The sequence below is a fragment of the Parus major genome, chromosome 4A (assembly GCF_001522545.3).
Source record: "Parus major isolate Abel chromosome 4A, Parus_major1.1, whole genome shotgun sequence".
Lineage (NCBI taxonomy): Eukaryota > Metazoa > Chordata > Aves > Passeriformes > Paridae > Parus > Parus major.
In genome coordinates this window covers 4,512,630-4,531,390 of record NC_031772.1, presented here as the reverse complement: position 1 = coordinate 4,531,390, position 18,761 = coordinate 4,512,630, and the positions used below count along the sequence as shown (strand labels likewise).

Sequence of the window (18,761 nt, the reverse complement as noted above, 5' to 3'; positions counted from 1 at the left end):
AGCTGCTCCAGGATTTACCTGCTGCTGTTCCTTATCATCTGCTTTAATTGCAAGTATCAAACTCCGGGTAAACGTCTGCAGTTCAAAATATTTCTGTTTGTGGTTCTCCAGCTGACTCTCAATGAACCTGACTTCTTCACTCTGTGGGGAAACCAGAGAGTTCTGGGAATAATCTCAGAACCATGGAATCTTTTAGGCTGGAAAAGCCCTCTTAGACTGAGCCCAACCATTCCCCAGCACTGCCAAGGCCACCACTGACCATGTCCCCAAGTGCCACATCCACGTGTCTGTTAAATCCCTGCAGGGATGGGGACAGGACAGAGCACTGCAATAACCACACCCAAACACCCCTGGGTTAAAAACAAATTGTCACTAAAGAATTGTTACTAAAAACTATTTTTAGTGACAATGACGACCAAAGCCCAGATCTCTTCCTAGAAGTGATCAGGGGGCTGTGAGAAGAGACAGCAAAAAAAATTCCATTATTACAGCAGAAGGCTTGACACAAAAAACAGGGGAAATGACTTGAAAATTCCTCAAAGCTACCACAAATTACAAGATAACATCCTCCAGTGCAGCTGGCTTTGACATGGATCAAGTGTCAGCTCACCAAGCTCCTCAGGATCCCTCAGGTTCCAGAATAAACAGGAATATCAGAGTGACAGAACAGTTTGGAAGGGACCTTAAAGACCATTTAAACAAACAAACCTCCAGAGTTGTTTATGGGGCTGGAACTGGATGTAATGTATCACAAAATGAGGAAATATCAATAATTTGTGTGCTTTGGCTAAAAAGGCATTTTCCCAATCTATACTTGCAAAGCTCTTAATTAAGAATTCAGATATGATAAGAATTTCTATTTATTACAAGTATCTCTTCTCCTTCGACATTACTGGATCAAAATGCTAAACTTGTAGATCAGTGCAGAGCTAAAATCCATTTTGTCTGGTTATTCACCTTTGCAAATATCATGAAAATCAAACTGTTTATTTAGGTTACAAGATCAAAGGCATTGCTCATTTTTGCAGCAGGGCTCTGTTTAATAGCACCAACTCATGAGAGAATAATGAAAAAAAAGTATGATATTCATGCTCACACTGGCTGGAATTCAGCTTTAGCTGACATGAAGAGCTGTGACTACATGATGCTCTAAAGGTTTGCAACAAACCTTTAAAAATGGTTGTATTTTTGTTGGTTTTTTTCCCAGAAAATTCACATTTTTTTCAGTGAAAGCACTGCTCACCACACTGTTCCAGGTGACAACAGCTCTGGGAATGAGAGAGGAATATTCTGAGGCTTCCATAAAAAATCAGCTGAGTTCTTCCCAATGGATATTCAGCAGCTGCCTGGTTAGCTCTGGATTTTGCCCAGCCCAGGAAGAATTCAGACTTAGGCAGAAAACTCAGGGAGTAATCAGTGCTGTCAAACAACAGCCCTGGCTCTGCAGGGCACTGTCACAAGCAGCCTCTCACTGCGCTGACAGGTGACATTAAGAGAAGGTCATTCCCTCTCCTGATTCATTCTCCACTGCTCTTCCCAGGAAACTGCTGCTGGAAGGAGGAATTTTTGTTCTGAAGAGATGATCTGTTTATTATTTTGGTAATTTATTTTCAGGAGAACAGACCTGGTTTCTGAGGGAAGAAAACAGCAATGGAGGTAAAAACTCAAGGAAATGTGGAATTGTGGCAACTCCTGGGAGAGCAGTACATGTAAAACCCTCAGTGAGACAGGAGCTGGCAGGATCCAACTGCTTCTCCTCCCTCCCACAGCCACCACTTCCAGGCATGTCCTGGGGGATGATTTCTCCTCAGATCCCCCCATTCCAGCAGAGGATTCCAGCTGCTCAGTCCCTTTCAGAGCTGGCAGCACCACGCTGCGGGAGAAGCGTCACAGCATTCCAAGGAACAATTCTGGTGGAGTGGGTCCATAAATCCCTTTGTTGGGACACATGGAGGGAGCTGCAGCTCTGTAGAAATGGGGTTTTCCTGCCTCCATTTGGGTTGAAATGTGGATAAAGTGGCTGGAGGTGGGATGAGGGCATAATGTGCACACTGGGAAAAGAGCAGAGGAATTCAGGATCCCACAAGCCTTTGCTGAATTCCTGACACATCCACCCTCCCTGAATTCCCTGGGGATTATCCCACTGTCCCTGACATGGCCCAATCACTCACCTTGTAATCCAAAAGAGAACTCATCTGATCCACTTCAGAATTGCTGATCAGATCACTCTCTTCATCATCTAAAATTTCTATTTTCTGAAACAGAAGCAAACAGCTCATTCCAACGCACAGAGGAGACAAACAAACGAGGATGCTCATCCCAAAGGAGCGGGAAGGACGAGGGATGAAGGATGAAGGATGCACAGGAAGCTCTGTGCTGGCTCCTGAGCAGCTCTGAGCTGTGCAGCTCCCATTAGATGGCAATCATGCACCTCAGGCAGGAGATCCAGCAGGAATCCAGCGGGAGCTGCTGCCATGGAGACTCTGGCTGTTGACAGAGGAGGAGCTCCCTGGCCCAGCTTTTTGACTTTAAGTTGCACATTTATGCCTTCACAGCCCCTGCTCTGCTCTGTTGTTGCAAAGGAGGGTCTGGAAATGTATCCCCTCTGGACAAACCATCACAGCAAGTCCTGAGCTACTCCTCACCTAAAGAAATCAAGGAGTTCTCTCCTCTGACTGTCCCTGGCCAGAGTGCAAGGAAAATGCCCCTACCTGTAAGGGATGCTGATCCAAAGGACACTTCCAAATGCATAAATGTGAACATTTTCACCCAATTCACAAAAATCTGGGGGGATTTTTATACTGGGTCTCTAAAGACACCTAAAGCACAGTGTTAAGGCCAAGCTTAACACTGAGTAAGACTCAGAAATACGTCCCAAGTTTTTTTACTGTTTTTGTTTTGACAGTTGTGATCATTTATGAGCCTGTCCACAATAAGTTAAAGCAATTTTCCAATTATTTTGGATGGTGTTTAACCCAGTGTAGGGAAGGGCCCCCACTGGCCCAATCCATGTCCATGGGTCATTCCTGAGGTGTTAATTCAGGTTTTTCCTGCAGCATGTGGTCCCTCCTGCCTGCACACCAGGAAATCACCGAGGAGAAATCCCTCCAGGGGCATTCCCAGCTCCCCCTGGCAGGACCCACCAAGCCCCCAAGCCTGTGCTGAAGACAGGGAGGATAAAACACATTTTGTGTGGCTGTCTGCCAGCCCACCTGAAGTGACAACAGCTCAGAGCTTCAATGTCCCTGAGTTCTGCTGCTCCACCAGACCCTCAGTAACACTGGCACTCAAATATTTTTGGTTTTAGACTCAGCTTGAGGAGAGAGTCTCTAAATAACTGCCATTCACATTCCCCTTCTTAGACACACTTTTTAAGATAGGAGGGGAAGGAACAGATTAGAATTTCAAATAGGAAAACTGTATCTCTTATGCAAATACAATGTATTTTTGTCCAATTTTAAATGCATTTTTAAAGTTTTGTTACAGTGTTTTCAGAAAATGAAGAAACTCTTCCTTGTTTTTTTTCCACAGTTGTATCAAATGACAAAATCTGGGGTTCAGGGGAGCTGAGCCTCTTGGACACCATCTCTGCAAACCACTTCTACTGAAGGTTTTCGGGTTTTTTCCTGCTGTGTCTGAGTATTTTTAGTACAGTTTTAAAGCTCAAATAGGAAATAATAGGAAATTCTCAAATAGAAATTTAACACACATAACTGAAGTTGTCAACTAGTGAAAAACACAGGTGCTGAACAACCTCAACATTAATTAAAGAGTTATTAATTGGTGGAAAAGGAAAGGTAAACATACCACATTATCAGTGGAAACTGGATTCTGGTCATCGTCTTTGTGGCCAATTTCTTCATTTTGAAGAGCTTCATTTGTCTCTTCTGCAGAAATAAATTGGTTTTGTCAGATTTCATTCCAATTTTATGCTGTAGGACCATTAATGGTGTTTATCACTAAATGTCACAGCTGCTAAATCCAACAGCAAAGTCATGGTATCAATGTCTAATCATAAACAGAATATCTGCCTTATTAAAAAGACATCTTGTCACAAGCATTTCAGGCCAACATCAAACCAATTGTGACCTGAAACAATAACAAAACTCAGTTATTCTCTGTACCAAAACCTTCCCATTTGTAGGTTCAGGTTGGAATATTCAAAGGTGATGAAGAGTTTCACATCAGAGGTGTGCAGAAGTTGGGGTCTTTTTAAATGAAAATAAATTCTCACATGAAAAATTCTGCATTCCCTGAAATTCTGGGGGGTACATATCTGAATCCCACTTCCCCCTTGCTGACACTGATGGGTTTGGAACCAAAAACTGATCAGATAATGGCAAACACTTATCCCCAGTGAACCTAAAGTGCTTTTTTATGTATAAACACCTGAAAACAGAGCTGGGATTTCAACCACAAAGCATAAAATGATTCCATTGCCCTTAAAGGCCAAGGAGAACACAAAACCCACAAAAAGGTAAGTCTATCTACCCCTAAAATTTAAGTTTGTTTCTCATATTTACTTGACTTCTGGATATTAAAACATAAATCTATTACACATATTAAATATAAAGAGGAAAAGAGGGAAGGGGCAGCAAGGTTCAGGAGATTCCAGGGACTGTCACCTCCTAACAAACACAGGGATAACAGGATTTCCCTGGGATTACCAAAGACAGAGGAATGTTTAGGCCAGACCATACAGAGCCAGTTAATAGTTTTAAACAACTTTGATGTTAAATATCTCTAAACTGTGCTAGTTTGATTAGAAATTGCTTTAAATAAACTTAATGTGCCACTGGTCACAGCTCCACAGGACAATTTGCTATCCAGGAGCACGTGGGATCAAAGGGGAGCAAGGAAGGGTGAAGGTCACTGGGGGAGGAAGCTCCTCAGGGACATCCCAAGGCACCAGGAATTCTGTAACCCTGGCAGTCACCCCTGGGATTCAACAGCTCCCTACAGCATTCCCAACTGCTTAAATATTCATCCTCAGCTCATGGAACCTGGCACAGCCCTAATGACCTCCACTTAGACAGTGTGGATTCAATTAACACACAATTAAAAAAGGTGAGGCAATATGAGAGCTTTAATGATCCATTTTGCACCACAGCACAGCTTGTTTTTTTACATTTACACTCTTCTTTTTAGAAGCAGAAATCATCAACTGTCATTCTAATTAGGTGACCAAAAATTGCTTTTGTTTGTCTTTCAGAGTGGTTTTTTGCTGTTGTGGTTTCGGTTTTTTAATAAATTAGGACCAAAAGTTACAGTTCTCAAACATTAGAACAATTCTCTATCTTGTGACTGAACATAGCCCATGAGTATTGGGGGAAATATTTTCCAGGAAGTTCAAAACCAGCTGAGCTGCAGCAGTGAAACCTCCTCCTTTGAACTGGAGAAATGAACAGAAATAATTGTTGTGGGAGAATAAAGGAATGAAAGTGGGATTCCTGGATGCTGTGGAAATCCTGTTGTTTCTTTGCACTTCCTTAGGTTTTGACACCAATAATGCACCCAAGTGCTCAGCCTCACTTTGCCTGATGAAAGCCTTGCTCAACAAACATGGAGTTATTCCTCACTTGAACTACAACACATCAGACTCTTCCCTGTCACCATTTGCTCTCAAGCAGATCTGACTTAAATCAGCTCCTTCCACACCTCAGGTAAATCAAGGATTCTGAGATTCCTCATCTCACTTGACCCATTTCTTCATTATCTTATTCCCTCTACAGCCAAATATGACAAAGCTCTCCCAAACTCATTCCCAGCCGCTCTCCATTCCCCTGGCTCTTCCCTTTAAATTGTTCTGAGGAAATGACAGGATCCAGCCTGGCACACTGAGCTGCAGCAGCAGCAGGCCCGAGGTCAGACTTTCTTTCAGCTTGGAGAGCAAAGGCTCCATTGATCTCCTCTAAGCAGAAGCACTGGGAGCAATTAGTGAGAGGGGGATGTGGCAGCTCATGGACAGGAGGGGCAGGGAGACATCGATCCCATGTGCTCCTGGGAGGGAAAAGGGAATTAAGTTGAAGGCTCTTCTCACTCCAGATGCTGCAGTTTACTGAGGACACCCCCCTGTGTGTGCAGTTCCAAGGCTTCTGAGCTGGCCCCTGCTCCTGGCTTTGATCTGCTGGGTTGTGTTTGCCTGTCAGACAGAGCAGCAGGAGCCCTGGGCAGCTCCTTGCTCCAGCCTGAGCCGAGGGGTTCCCTGCCAGGAGAACTGGGAATGCACAGTCCCAGCAGCTCTGCTCAGTCCCAGCAGCAGCTCCAGCCACACCAGGGGTGGCTCAAGATCACAGGGACAGAACCATGGATTCACATGGAATCACAGCATGGCTTGGGATGGGAGGGACATTAAAGCTCATCCTGTTCCACCCCCTGCCAAGGCAGGGACACCTTCCACTATCCCAGGGTGCTCCAAACGCCATCCAGCCCAGCCTTGGGCACTTCCAGGGATGGGGTGTCAACTGGAATGGCTACTCCAGCTGGCTGGGAAGAACTCAGCAGTTGGCAGAGAGCATTTCTTAAATCTGGCTTCCTTGGGAAGTGAGGCTTCCCCACCCGTACTGGCTGCCCAGCTCTCACTTGCACCAACAAAATGTGAACTCTTGATCTGATTTCAGATGAATCTGGCAGAAATGGGGCTCCTATGATCAAAGGTTTATCCAGCCTTCATACAACAAACCAAACAAAACTCTGAGACACAGAAGAAAGAGACCAAACAGTACCTTCAGCCCAGGTGGGGTGGAGCACTTGTGACTCTGTCAGACGTTTTTGAATGTGTACAACAGAACCCAAAGCATGCACACTGCACAAAATGGAAAATACAGGCACAGTAGTAACTGCATTCCAAATACCTTGTGAGCTTCCTTCAGATAAGCAGATTGATACTTCATCATTCCTATCATTATCATCCCCCACTTCAGTAGCAGTTTCCTCTCCTGGATTAAGTGCTGATTTAGAAACAAATTCAGATTGATCAGAGAAATCAGCAGGACCTCCTCTAGGGGGTGGGACCTCAATCCCCATTAAACGATATTTCCGTCTTCGATTCCCAATCCAAGTCTTGGAAGAGAAATAAACATGAGTGATATTAGAAACTATAACAACCAAGTGACATCAGCACATCTGGGCTACAGGAGCAAGGATGCAGCCAGCAGTTCAGGGAGCTGATTATTCCCCAGTACTCCATCCTCCTGAGGCTGTTCCCCGAAATCCGGTGTCCAGGTTCAGCTTTCCAAGGGAAACAGGAAGGTGCACAGCAAAAGGAAAAGAAGCAATAGGCACAAGCAGCAGCAAGGGAAGCTCTGACTGGAATTGAGAATATAAAAGAAAAAATAATGCTTTACAGTGAAGCAGAGGGACAGTTTGTCCATAGGAGCCTTGGTACATCCAGCCTTGGATGTACTCAACGTTTTACTGGACAACATCCTGAGAAACCTGACTTGATTCCAAAGTCAATCTTGCTCCAGATAAAGAGCAGGAATAGGTGACTTTGTAAGGCTTCTGCCCACCTAAATTATTCAACAAATTTAATGTAAGATCTTTGATCCAGGTTCTCCTCCTCCCCAACTTCCATAAGGAGAATGAAACATCCGATGACCCAAACATCCCCTCTGTTCTAGGGTTTCCTACAGCACAGAGGGAACTGGCCAAGGTGACACATCTACAGCACTCCCCTTGGAGGACAGAAAGCAACTTGAAGAATAAAGCTCCGAGCAGCTCATCCTTCCAAAGTCCCCTTTGGCTGCAAGACAGAGCTTTAGGAAAAGCTATTTGCAGTGAGTGCAGAGGAGCACACTGGGAACAGTCTGGGACATGAAGGAAACTTGCCATAGTGGGATGGAGATGGATGCTCTAAGTTCATCTTACATCAATAAAACTGATTTTCAAAGGAGAAAAAAAAATAAGAAAAGGCCAACATTCTAAATTCTCCAATTGGATCTGTACACCTGGTCATTAACTTGCCTTCTCTGATGAAGAAACATCTACACCAAAAATTATTAAAGATTCAGCGTTTAACATGATGTAACAAGAATTGTCTGAAACTCTTCACCTTCTAAGACTCTCCCTTCCCTTGTGTCAGTCAGGCTTTCAGCTTCTCATCTCAACTCTGCTCAACAGCCCCTGTAGCCCAGACTCTTCATTCCATCAAACCAGTTCTCCATTGGCAACCCAAGATCCTTCCCAGAGCCAGGAATCCATTTCTTTACCAACTGCTACTCCCACTCCTCTTGGGCTGGCTCTCGTTCCCCTGCCACACCACCTACACCCCCAGAAATAGGAGCAGCAGTTCCTGGGTTTGAAAACAAGATCAGGCCATGGCAAAATGCACATCCTTTTCATGAGGCCTCTGTTCCAAATGGGTTTCCCAAGACATTAAAATATTTCAGGATTTTCTTTAAAGACTGACTAAACATCACTCTGGCCTTATTTCAGAAACACCTGTCCTGTTCCTCTTCCTAGGGTTCTGAAAAAGTTGAGTAAAAAACTTTTTGCTTATAATACTTTGATTACCAAAGAGAAAAAAGTAAAGGAATATTAACAGCAGTCTCATCTACTAAACACAGCTTCATGCTGTGCCAGCCTTAGGTTAAAAAAAAAGCCCTTTTAAAGCTGCATCTCTAACAAGCTAAAAGATAACATGCTGAACACTATTTTTAGCAAATCATTTTTGTTGGCTCGTATTTGCTTTCCCAGCTTGCTGATTTTCCTCTTTGAAGAATGTACAACAGGTATGAAGAGAACTACCTAGATCATTTTTTTCTATTACCTACAGTTTTGAGGAGAAAAATTAAAGGAAAACCCCCACACAAGCAGCCCTTTGAGATCTGGGTCTCTTTTTTCCAAGCCGTGTATTGCCATTCTTTTAAATTTTCCCATCGTCTCATGATTTTAACAAACAGCATTAACAAAATTTAAAATTGAATCTACCTATTTTTTAGTAAAAAAGGCACTTGGGAAAGGCAAATCTTTTTACAGACTCTTCAAAGCAGAAAATCTTTCATTCAACATACTGAGAACGTCAGAGAAGATGAACATGTTTTGACAGTGTCTCAAATTAAATGGGGAAGAGAAGGTTCCACATCCTGCCTGCTCTGCTGAACAGAGAACATTCTGGAACAGCAAAACAGTGAGAGCAAGAGCAGACTGGAATTGCCATGGGGAAAATCAGCTTGAGACTTCCAGCCCTAAAATACATTCTCCTTAAACATTTCCTTAAACATGTGAAGTGCATGGGATCATTTGTGAGTTTGTTCTGGTGCAGGTGACACCAGAGCCTTCCTGGGCTCTCCTGGTCTCTGCCCCGAGGACAGAAACATTCCAGCAGGTGGAAAGGCTTGCACAGAGTTCCAGTGTTAGCCCTGGTGTGCCAATGAGGATGTTCCCAAGGGAACAGACCGAGGGAGCCTGGGTGTCACTGTGCTGTCCAGGAGGTGCTGTCAGGGGGAACAGCTTCACCTTTCACAGAGCAAAGTGAAGGCCTTGCTAAACAAGGAGCAGCTTTGCTCTCTACAGAGAAAAGAGTGATTTTCTTCAGCCTCCAAAAGTACAATTGGGTTTTTTAGAATTCCTGTGTGGCCACAAAAACAAATAATCAGATTGGTGTTCAAGCTAAAAGCAGCTTTGGCAGCGTTTTATGCACCAAGCCAGAGGTGTCCACAAGAGGAGTTTCACCAAGGGCTCTCAGCTCTGCTTCTGCAGCAGTGTCAGAAATTCGGGTAACAGGAGCAAAAAGAGGATGAACCCTGAAAGGAATAATCCCAATTGTCATGCCTGTCATGAGGGAAAGGAAGGCTCCTGTACTTGTCTGACTGCAACAGTGGGGCCATTTCCTGAGGCTGGGATGAGCAAATGAGACCCCAGAGCTGCAGGGTGCTGTTGGGTGTCTGCTCATCCAGGATTCAGCAGCAACAACTTCCCAGCCTCTAGAACAGTGGTTTGTGGGAGCCAGGTTATCTCCAGCACACCTGTGACTCCCTCAACCACTTATAGGGACCATCAAACTACACTAACTCAGAATTCCTCCATCACATCTCAACCTGCCCTCAAGACAGTCTTGAAAAATATTTCTTTTCCTATTTTGGAGGATTTTCTTTCACACAATTTTCCTTATAAGCCTGAATGAGAAGTATTTCCCCCGTATCTTTGGGAAAGCCCTTTTTTGGTATCTTATTAGCAATATAAATAGTACCTTTCAGTCTTCTAGGATCTCCCTCAAAAATGTAACACTTTTACTTAAAATCTTACTCAAGAAAATGTCAAACAGCTCGTAGTGCTGCTTCTGTTGCTGATCAATAAGACTCTTACCTGAGGGCTTTTACTAAATATAGACTCCAGAAAGAGCAGGAGAGCACTTCCCAACATGGTCATTCATTATGTAATACGTGAAATCTATTTCAAGCTTCCTCATGAAATTTTTAAAGCCTTTCATCTGTCCTATTTTTGCTCCTGTGACAAGATAAGGGAAGACTCTGGATTTCTTACCCGAACTATTTCACAGTCAACATTTAATTCTGCAGCCACAGCTTCAATTTTCTCTCTGCAGACTGAGCCCAGGCTGGTCATGCCATTGTCCCAGTACTTCTTTAGGGTAGCTAAGTCTCGGTCACTAAACTGTGTGCGGTCCTGTAACTGCAAGATAAAAAAAATACAGTTAGATTGAAAAAAATCTGCTTATCCTGAGCATTCATGTCCAGAGGTGTCCCACACAGTAACACACACGTTCTGCTGTCTCCATGGCTCTTCTTCTCTTTTAAGAATCCCTTAAGAATTTGGGGTGTTTTTTTTATTCTTTTTTTTTTCATCCAGGGCACTTCAGCGTTCCCTGGGATTTGTAAAGTACACTTCCCTGTAAAGGCAGTGGAAGCATTAACCCAAATTTGAGGCACTTCAGCTTTGTTTCAGCTCCACCTGATTTTTTTGGTAATTTGTTTTATCTCATTCTATAAGGCCTTACTGAAAATAACTTTTTTTTCCCCCTTGTGCTGTTTACTCTCTCCACCCAATTTATGCAAATTATTCCCTAAAGGCTTTTCAAGTTTCTCACCCTCCCCCCTTAAAGTTCTTTTATCTTACTGCAAACTACAACATATGCATAATTCAAAGGATTCTGACTTCCTAAAGGGAATACTTTAATGTTTATGTGGTGAGCTTGAGTTTAAATTGGTTCCACTGTTTATCTGTGAGTTCCCAAACTCTTTGTCTACATTTATCAAAACATGTGATAGTGGATCAGTGATAAAAGGACTAACACTGAAAAAGAATTCCTAAACATCTTACCACTGTTTGAACTGGTGTGAGCACAGAATGTATTTCTCTAAAAGAGCTCCCAAGCTTTATCAAATACTTTTTACACAGAATTTTATCTAAAATCTACAGTTTCCTTACACCAACTCATTTTTACTTCTGCTGCTATTCAGAGGAAAGAAAATCAACCACAAAGTCTGCACTCATAACTTGTAGCCCATGTGCCACATGTGTCATTATTTCAGTAGCTGAATTGTGCTCATGATTTCAATAGCTGAATTCTGTGTTTGCTCATTTAAAAACCATTAAAAGTTGGAAAGAAATAATTGTAAATGGAATAAAAAGTAATTTCACAGAACTAGGATCATTTGACAATCTTGTACAGTTCCCAGTTCCAGTTTTTGTTATCTTCAGAACACTGTAATTGTTGCAATTTTCTTCTCTTAAAAGTTACTATTTCTCAAAATGTTAGACGTACTTGAGTCTCATCAATGTATGAACATAAAACAGGGACACCAATTTTTGTCTTCCTAAAATAATCCAAATAAAAAGATGCACAGATAAATTTGAATATGGTCCTGTTGCACTTGATGACCTTAAGAGTTTTTTTCCAATTTTCATGAATCCACAACTGAGTGTGGAGCAGGCACTCAGAGCTTTTCCTGGCTATCATTCCATCATGCCAGTCTGGAATCAGAGGAGCTGTTCCCAGCCTGCCTGTGCCACTGATGGTGTCAGAGTGGGGATGGTGAGGAGTATCCTGGACAGCCCTGGGCAGCCCAGCACAGGGGATGCTCCCAGGCAGAATGCTCCAGGGCAAGTTCATCCCAAAGGAATCCACCTGGCTCACTGAAGGCTGCTCCAGGATGAGCAAAGCGCAGCTCCACACCCAGGCAAAGCCAAATCCCCGCTTTGCCCGGAGCTGCTCCCGCTGCACGCCTGACCTGAGCTCCTCCTGATGCCAAGCCATGTTCAAGGAACAAAAGTACAGCCATCTCCTGGATCACTGCAGCAATAACTCCTTTTATAGCTGCTGGCAAAAGAGATTGGGACTTGGGAAGAGCTCTGCCCTGCGGCAGCCCAGCACTGACGAGAGGGAAGGCAGAGGAGTGACAGCAATGCACAGAAAAACAAGACACCCTGGCCTGTCCACACTCCGGAGTGCCCAGGGCAACCTCACCTCCTAAAGGTGTTTTTTAAACATAAATAACTACCATTGCCTGCTGCTTCTGCAGAGTTCACACTGCTGGAGGCCCTTGCAGTGAACTCACAGAGCTCCCTGTGATTGGTGCAGGGACACAAAACCCCCCTGGAACACCCAAATTTGCCTTCCCAGGTGCAACTCTCCCATTTCAGCCCATTCACTTCAGTGTTGCACTCAAGGATCCTTGTGGGGTCCTTTCCAGCTCAGAATATTCTGTGAAATGCTGTGGAGCACCAGGAAATGTGCCTGGTGTTACAGCACAGGTAAGGGAGAACCCTTGCTCAGGTTGTCTTCTCCCAGCACTTTGGTTGCATTGGCCAAATTAGAACAAAACCATTAAAAACAATTAGAAAGTCCAGTTGCTGGTGAAGGAAGCTCAGGTTTCTTCTTGCCACGTTTCCCAGTTATTCAGAAATGCTTCCTCTCCTGAAAGAAGCCAGGGCAAGGACTCGGTAGCAGGAAAAGTGATCTGCAAGAGGATCCTGCCTGGGACAAAAGACACCCAGTGCCTGCCTAGAGTTCCCCAAGAGATGGTGCTCAGGAGGGTGCAGAGTCTGCTCAGCTTTTAATTACTCAAAACAAGGACTTTAGATGAAAAAAACCCAGAATTTAGCAAAAGCCTGGCCTTCAAAAATTTTCCTTAAAAAGCAAAGTCAGATTTTTTCCACTTCAGTGGATAGATATTAATTCTGATGACCTACTGCAAATGTTTCAATAAAAATCTTATTAGATACATCACTATTCAATGGTTTTTACCTCACAAATACTCTATCATCATGATAATATAACTTATATTTTCTACTTTGGAGTCTCTGTCTCACTTTAGCCATTTTGTTCTGCCAAGACCAGCGCTGAGCTCTGCCAAGTGAGCAGCTCCGTGGGATCACAGAGATCCTGAGGGATCATCATTTACACACCCTGCTCTCAATTGCTGCATCAGCATCCTGGGATCAGTGTCAACCTTTAAGCTCAGTAGATGTAAACGACACTTGAGCATGTCCAAATCTCAGCTCCAGATTAGCTGCCTTCATGTAACACGCTGTGCCATGGGCCTTATCAGCAGTTTCTTAGGGAAATCACAAACTACCTTCAATTACAGGATCATCCTCTCGACATGGATCATACCCAAGTTTGACTCCTGCATTATAAACTGCTTAAAAATTACATAATTACTTTTGTCAGAAAATAAAGCATAGAACTTCTACACTGTACATGTAACTAAGCTTCCATCAATTTAGTTAATAACCTTCTCATGCTTAGTATCATCAGAGGAAATGAAGGACCAATGGGAAAATCTCAGAGCCCTACAAATATAATGACATTCATCATTATAGGAAAAAATAACAAAGATGATATTGGAAAGTTTCATATTTATGACAATACTTATAGGTGAAGTCAAGCCAGTAATTCAGTTCTTATTTTTTACGTCATTAACTCAGCTCTGAATACAATTCTCATTTTCTCTCTTCAGATACCCGGCTTGCTGATTCAAGGCTTGCCTTTATCCTTGATGGTGCTGGCTGTTGGCTGAATCCTTTGCATTTCCCACTTCTGTTGGCCACAGTTTAAAAAGCATGAGATGCTTTGTCCAGCAGAATCCAGCCTATCCATTCCCAAGGAAAAGCAAATCGAATCAGCAGCTGTGCCGCGCGCAGGGTTAAACCCGGCTTATCCCCGACCTCCCAAGTGTAACAACAACATCCTTGGAAGAGATGACCCAGTTTATTAGAGGCATTTCTGGATCTGTGCCGAGCCCCTGGTCCCCCCCCACTGTGCAGCAATATCTGTGGTGCAAATCCGGTGTCTATAATTGGGATGAATAATTGCACGGAGTGGAGTGTCCTTATCCTGCCTTTTCTTAGAGCCTGCGTTTTTAGATCGGGTTTTATGCATCAGTTGAAAATGTTTCAGGCCACGTGCACAAAAGCTATACACAAATTTCAGATTATTAATCAAAGACATGCTAAAAAATGGAAGAACTAGAGGTTTTATACATAACTTGCATTTATGCTGCAGCTGAGCACTGTGCGTGGTGTTCATTTCAATTGCAGTGAAATCATATTAAATCAACATTCAGTTCTGATACTTGGTGATGAAATGGGCTGAGGTAATGGTTATTTTTAGCAAACAAACCTCTCACAAACAAATTTTTCATGCCTTTGATCCCTGTCACTGCTTCTCTGTTATATTTTGGGAGAAATGGGAAGATCAGAAGCACTCAAAGTATTCAAGGTATGAACAAATCCCAGATTTTCTGTACAAGCGCAGTGTCACTTTGCCTTATTCACCTTTCCCAGTGACACCAGCACAGAGCTCTCTGAACCCTGACACTAATTAATATCTGTTTCCTTCAGAGCATTATCAATTCCTACCTCAAGATCTTACTTGTACGTATTAACAATGATTTCTGAATAATTCCACTATGTTTCTCCTTTCCCATCTGCACCATTTAATATCACTCTTGCTTTTCAGTTTATTATTTCTTCATTTCCCACACACAAATTCCAAAGGTCTGCATTTTCCCTTAATACACCAAGATATTTAACTTCATTAAAGCCGTGCCAGATTACACATTCCTTCAGCCTGAGGTTTCAGCTTCGGGTTTCACCAGTGCCACAAAGCTGCCCCCTGGCAGTGACACCCATCCTGAGCTGGACACAGCTGCACAAACTCAGGCACAGAGGTGTCTGAAGGCAGCCTCCAACTCTCCCTGCTCACACACCATTTAGGAACACACTTTTAGGTGTCTGCAGCTGAGACTTTTTGCATCTTTCCCCACTGGTTGGGTAAGCTGGCAGTTTGCTCTGATGGAAGCAGAACTGATAAATATTTCATAGCACCCCATTGTGAGAAGAGCTGTAACTGCTTCAGCACTCAGCCAAAATTACAGATATTCTGTTAATATCTGTTTCTAAATCAAACTCAACTAAAAAGATGAAAAAAAAAAAAAAGTGAGAGATATCAGTGCAATGAACAGTCTAGCAAAGAAATGACACTCTGAGCCCCAGTCATCTCACTCTAATTTCCAAACCAGCCCTCAAACCACACAAACTGACAACTCACCCTTCTGGAGCTTTTGAGCTGATTTATGGAACAGCAAATGTTCAGCCTCAAAGTAAACTGATTTTTAGATGGTAATTATCATGATTCTTACTCGATCTATTCATGTCTTCCTCGCATTGGACCAGAAAGTTTTGCAGTTCCTGTTCAGATGGGCTGCATTCCTTGGCTGCAGGCTCACAGAAGACAATAAGCCAGGGTGATTTGTGGTACTGAGGTGCAGCACATCACGTAATAACAAGATGACCAGACTCTGCATTCCTTCAGCATTGCTGGGGGACAAGGAGGTGCTGTTCCCAGCCAGAAGGCCATGCCATGCTTTTATTACCAATGGAGAAATACCTTGAGATATGTAGTAAAATACCTCACAGAAGGAAGGAACACTTTAGTGAGCATTCCAAATGCCACAAAGCAGGAACAAGCACAGTGTTCCCACCCAGAGACCTCCAGCTTGGCTCCCCTCTCACTGCAGACCCCGACTGTCTCACTCAACACCATCCCACTGACTTGACTAAAGCACCATTTTCTCCCCTCCTGGGAGAGCAGAGGAAGCTGGAGAGAACTCCACAGGTCCCTCCTGGAATAGTTTTAAAACAAAAGGCAGAGCTGAGGTGCCCTATGACTACAGGCAGCTTTAATCCCTGCCGGGGTTTCTCTGTGAAGCTGCTCTGAGATGTTTGCTCTCAGCTCACGTCGTTTTTCCTGAGCCTTGCAGACTCCAGGCCAAGGAGAAGCTTTCTTTAGAGTTGTACTGATGTGTCTCCCCCACAAAATCCAGCTGTGCTGCCATGCCCAGAACAGCTGGGGGCAGGTGTCACGCCTCAGCACATCCACCTGCCCAAAGTGTGTCTGCACTCCTGTGACTGGCAGGGCTCAGAGGGGACACTTTATAAAACTCCATCTCCAGAATTTTATTCAAAAGCCAGTGTGCAAACAGTGATACAAAAATCAAAATCTAGCACTCTCCACCCATTTCAGATCTTTCCTGCCCCCAAACACATCAGACTGAGAGCCCAGACACCCCGAAGTGAAGCTCAGAGCAGACAAGCCCCCTCTCTCCCCTGAAATAAAACTTCACCACTAAGGCACAGCTTACCCAGAGTCACCACCTGTGTGTCAAATGCTCTCCAGAGCAGACCAGTACTTTTAAATCCACCACAAACACAAATCATTCTGCTCAGACCTCAGATGACACAGAACTAAAGCACAGGCAGTGCACTCAAGACTTAAGAACAGAAGTGAAGATATTTTCTCCCTTTTAATTCTCCTTAACCGGTACCTTCACTGCTATTTTTGAATCCTTGTTATCCTTCCACCACCCTGTGAAAAACCAAAAATCAATGCTTTCATAAAGGCCACTGCACATGCACCAGGACAGAACACAGAACTCTGTCATTTCCGAAGACACTCTCACGAGTTACTGAGAGGGTGATATTTCTAGACTAATATTCATTAACAATCAGGATTACATCATCCTACAGCAGAGCTGAGCAGACAAGAAAGAGTTTCTGCAGAACTGCACAGCTTTTATTTCTCTCCTGATACAGTTGAAGGACAGGGCAAGGGAAACAAAACATCAAGGCAGAAGATTAAAAATTCAAAGCATCTAAAAGACAATCTTCTCCATTTTAACCAAAATACAGATTAGCCTTTTTCCTGTTTGAATGGCAGTAATTGCCATAATGGCACTTCTACAACTCTATCCATTCTATTTCTGTTCCCTCACACTCTTTATTCAAAAGAATTTCACAGTTGAAATCAAAGTTTCTAGGAAGTAGGAGTTTTTTCTCCTTTGCTTGTCTTACCCCTGTATGTACACAGCAGTTTTAGAGTGCCAAGTCCTCAACTTGTCTCCTGAAGGAGGCTGATTCTGCACTCAGACTGCAAAGTGCATCCACAAATCTGGACACAGATGTTGTCAAACAGATTGTATTAACCAATGGGTTTTATGCATTTCATTGATAAAAAAGGCAAATGAGTAAAGGTCTAAGGAAAAAGAATTCCCTAATAAACATCCTTAATGGTCTCTCAGTGCAGGAAAGGTATTGGGAGGCTGGGGACAGAGAAGGGAATGAGCTGGGGCAGGGTCTGGAGGCTCAGGAGCAGCTGAGGGAGATGGGAAAGGGGCTTAGCCTGGAGAAAAGGAGGATCAGGATCTGGCTCTGTACAACTCCCAGAAAGGAGGGGACAGCTGGGGGATCGGGCTCTGCTGCCAGGGAACAGGGACAGGAGGAGAGGGAACAGCCTCAGGCTGTGCCAGGGGAGGCTTAGGTTGGGTATCAGCAAATGTTTTATCACTGAAAGGTTGCAGAACACTGGAACAGGTTGCCCAGGGCAGGTGTGGAATCACCATCCCTGGAAATGTCCAAAATCATGTGGATGTGGCCCCGGGGGACATGGTGTGGTGGTGACCATGCTGATGCTGGCCTGACAGCGGGCCTCAATCATCTTAAAGGTATTTTCAAACCTTAAGGACTCTATGATTAATGAACAGGCACCTCCACATCCTTGAAAGTTTAAAATTTACTCCACAAATATGTTCTACAGCTGGGGCCAGGTATCCACAATGCCCAACAACTCCCCTCAGTGCTGTAGGCAGGGGCCAACATCACTCCACTCCCAGGCCAGTGCTCCCACTGCCAAATCTGAGCTGCCTCTGACACTCACCTGACCCCCATATCAGCACTAAAAACAACCTCAGCAGCAGCATTTGTACCTGACAGATCACACAGCCAACCTGGGTTACCTTACAACTGGATATTGGCTATGGATGGAGTGGCAGGGTACTGGGAGGGAGGGGAAAACCTCTTCATGTAGCTGTGAAACTCTACCCAAGGACACTCCCCAGTTCCTTGGTGAGATGCTCTAAAAGGCCATTAAGTGATAGAGGGGATGAGCCTTCCAGAAAAGAGCTGCATTTTAAAAAGCTTCCTCAAGAGAATTAGCACTTAGAAAAGAAAAAAGATGGATTGAGCACAACAGGGTTTGTATAAAAGTATCAGTTCCTCTGGGAGATGCTCTTATAAAGTGCTCTCTGTATGAAAAGAAATAAGTGATTGTACCAAACTCTGCAGAAAGTGGAAGTGCTTCAGCTGAGACCTAGAAAAAGTCTGAGAGAAAACACCATTAATGTGATGGTCCTCAGATTCCTACTGATACAGGGAACACTGCCACACTCACACCTTTTGAAGACTAAAGAACTGAAAATAATAAAGGAAAAAGTACTGGTTACAGCAAGAGAAAGGCTCTT

General features: G+C 43.7%; 1 protein-coding gene across 2 annotated transcripts in view; it reads right to left on the bottom strand.

Moving 5' to 3' along the window:
• Nucleotides 1-18,761, bottom strand: part of HDX (highly divergent homeobox) — a 41,312-nt gene that overhangs the window by 6,687 nt on the left and 15,864 nt on the right. For both annotated transcript variants that reach the window (XM_015626668.2, XM_015626669.2), the window contains 5 exons: nt 10,486-10,632; nt 6,855-7,062; nt 3,808-3,887; nt 2,172-2,255; nt 19-141 (listed from right to left, as the gene is read on the bottom strand). In XM_015626668.2, the coding sequence (XP_015482154.1) occupies nt 19-141; nt 2,172-2,255; nt 3,808-3,887; nt 6,855-7,062; nt 10,486-10,632 (642 nt within the window). The remainder of the gene's footprint in view (nt 1-18; nt 142-2,171; nt 2,256-3,807; nt 3,888-6,854; nt 7,063-10,485; nt 10,633-18,761) is intronic.